Consider the following 3153-nt stretch of genomic DNA (forward strand, 5'->3'; position numbering starts at 1 on the left):
CCACGTTCAAATTAATTTAAATCACCCTTCTGATGCTCGGTTTGAATATGAGCAGGTCGTCTCAATGCATCAGGTTGATGCCGTGTAAAGGGTTAACAGGTGGTGGAACAGGTGTACCTAATAAAGTGGCTGATTGTTGTATGTGTGCATATATACATATACACATACACATAGCAAATGTCCTATTAAAAACCCAGAGACAAAGTCAAATTCATCATCATTTATTGTGAACAAAAAAGTGAATTTGTAACAAACAAATAACAGCCCTTTTGGACCATTCCGTCTTTGTTAAAGTGCATCAGTGATAATGACATGCTACATACTTTATTTGCTGATCCACTACAACACACCACAAACACACATTCACAGCTGCAAAAAGCTGTGGCTCAATGGCACTTGTATAACAACACCTTTGTTTGACAGGACAATGAAATGGCACTGAATTCAGAAAAAAGATTCTGCAGCTAAAAATAAGCAGTAAAGTCCTTGAGAGCTGCTGTTGCCAGGAGATCATGATTTACAGTTTTTGGTTTAGTATGAAAGAGTCTGGGCTTCCGTCAGCCTCGCTCAGCCGCTCTTGTGCCGGTGGTAGAATTTTCTCGTCCACAGTGGACGATGAACCTCCTCACAGCTTCTCTTCATACACGGTATCTGCAGAACAGACGCGTGCTCACCACGACGTGATCACGTCTGTCACTGTCCAGAACCTTCCACTGTTCAACCTCAGCCCCGCCTTTGTCTGCCAGACTGGAACAGGACGCCAGTGGAGAAGCACAGACTTTGTCTGCTGTCTTTTCTCTTCCCCCTTCAAAGCTTTCTTTCTGTGGCCACTCTGGACCACGTCTAACGTCTGGAGCTCACACTGACGTAACAGTCCTGACTTTTGCAGACAGCACTTGCTTGAAACGCCGCTTCAGGTCTTGCATATTGGGAGATTTTGGTCTGGGGATGAGTGGCGAGCGCCTCTTCTCCGTGGTGGTGCTGGTGGAGGTGTTTGAGGGGCTGGAGACTGGAGGTGGCTGTTTGGATAGCTGGCAGCACAGTCTGTGGAAAGCATCATGCACCTGGCTGTAGTCCTCGCTGGCTGACACTTCGAAGAAAGAGCAGCCCAGAGTGGTCGCGAGCAGAGGGCCCTGCTGGGAGTCGACCCGCCTCAGGTGCACCATGTCTGACTTATTGGCCAGCAGGATCACGGGGGGCATATTGGCACCGCTCACACGTACAACCAGCTGGTGCAGCTGCTCAATCTGGTCAAAGCTGCACCGATCAGTGACCGAGTATACAAGCACGACGGCGTCGGCCCACTGGATAGAGCAGGTCACGTGTTCAGGTAGACTGATGCCATTATCTGTCATCTGGGACAAAAAGAGAGAGAGAGATGAAGACTGATTAAAACACAGTCAGATTAACATTTTTCTTCTGAGCTGAGAACAGATTAAACGTTCTCTGACTTTGTGCAACTGATATGCTGTAATGACTGGAATGCAGACAAGAGTGATAGAGTTACTCCTGCAGAGCAGAGAGGTGTGGGTGATTCAGGAGTCTGTGTGTATCATTTACTCTGGCCTCAGACATCCATTAGCCTAAATAGGAGATTAGATGGCAAAACTGGTGGGCTCTTCACTTTGGGGGGGGGGTTACAATACAGTAACAAAGTGGGTGGTAATCCTTTTGTAATAATACCATCTTATTTATCATGCAAGTTCCATAGTCTGGTAATAAGGATATTATAATATTACAATAATACCAAGTTATATCCAACTAATAGGTTGGTACTAAGAAGTGTAATCCACTACTATGTATTAAATGCCTAAAACTGATCATTAAAGTATTGTAATATTGCCATATTGCACTGCATTGTAAAATGTTAACCAAAAAAAAATGTGTGACGTTCACATGTTCCTGACAGTCGGTTTTTATGAGATTATATTTTTACTGGATTATCTACAGTCAGAGAGGAATGACCTGTGGTGAGAAGAAGAAGAAGGGAGCTCACCTCTGCACCAGGAGTGTCCTGAACCTGGATGGTTACCTTTTCTCCGTCCACCTGGACTTCTCTAGAATAGAGGTTTCCTACAAACACAAAGAGAGGAAAACACTAAATATTAAACACTTGTAGATTTCAAAGAGTATATTAACATTGTGTTTGAGCCCATTTCACTCAAATATCCCACAGTCCGTGAACTCACCAGCATTTCTCTCATAGTCTCCGATGAAGCGCCGCGTCAAGAATCTCACCACGAGCGCTGAAATAAAAACAAAACACGTTTAGATTGTGTGACACACACACACACACACACACACACAACATTACACAGAAGAAATACTTTTAGCAAGTGTTTCATCAACTGCATCGATGTTTTCTTACCGGTTTTGCCAACGCCGCTGCCTCCTATCACAGCTATTTTGATGCTTCGGTTGGTGACCGAGTAATCCGGTGCGGGATACTCCGCGATGGTCGTCATGTTGTGGATGAGACGCATTTTCTGTCTTTTTGTCGATTGAGTCCGAAGAAGAAAAAGAGATAATTCTGATAAAAACCGGCGAAGTTAATCCAGGTTTAGTCCTTGGTTTCGTCGATGTGAATATATTCAGCACTGGTGTGTGAGTGAAGCGTCACAGAGTGAATGAGTGAGTGAGTTAGTGAGTGTGCTGCTCGTGTTCAGAGGACTGCGCTGCCTTTATAGTCCGGGAGAGGAGGGCTCATCTCACTCAGCGCCTCCTCCTCCTGCTCCTGCTCCGCCTGCTCCCAACACGCCACACCCCGCGTCTCTCCACCTACACGTGGACACACCGGTGGGAAAAATATAAATAAATAAGTCAAAGAAATGCAGCAGCTGCTGCTGCAGCAGGTGAGACTTCAGGCTGAGGGGGGAGGAAAAGAGACATGCTTTCTGTTGGAATGGAAAAGATAGATAGATAGATAGATAGATAGATAGACAGACAGATAGATAGATAGATAGATAGATAGATAGATAGATAGACATAGCTTTGTCTGTTTACTTTTTATTTGTAATTTTTTCTTAAGAATTGTAAAAGAAACAAAATACCAGGGGTATCAAACTCATTTCAGTTCAGGGGCCACATACAACGTAATTTGATCTCAAGTGGGCCTTTTTGTTTACATTAAATTAAGTGTCTTTTTCCAAAACC

At 44.3% G+C, this 3153-nt stretch overlaps 1 protein-coding gene across 1 annotated transcript; it reads right to left on the reverse strand.

Annotated features, from left to right (window-relative positions):
- Positions 1-205: 205 nt before the first annotated feature.
- rasl11b (RAS-like, family 11, member B) lies at positions 206-2646 on the reverse strand. The gene is made up of 4 exons (XM_058638509.1): positions 2369-2646; positions 2190-2246; positions 1997-2073; positions 206-1355 (listed from the first exon to the last, which is right to left on the reverse strand). Exons 1-4 carry the CDS (start codon positions 2481-2483, stop codon positions 858-860), a joined length of 747 nt encoding a protein of 248 aa, XP_058494492.1. The 5' UTR covers positions 2484-2646; the 3' UTR covers positions 206-857.
- Between the last annotated feature and the right edge of the window lie 507 nt (positions 2647-3153).

This window comes from Solea solea, chromosome 9 (genome assembly GCF_958295425.1).
Source record: "Solea solea chromosome 9, fSolSol10.1, whole genome shotgun sequence".
Taxonomy (NCBI): domain Eukaryota; kingdom Metazoa; phylum Chordata; class Actinopteri; order Pleuronectiformes; family Soleidae; genus Solea; species Solea solea.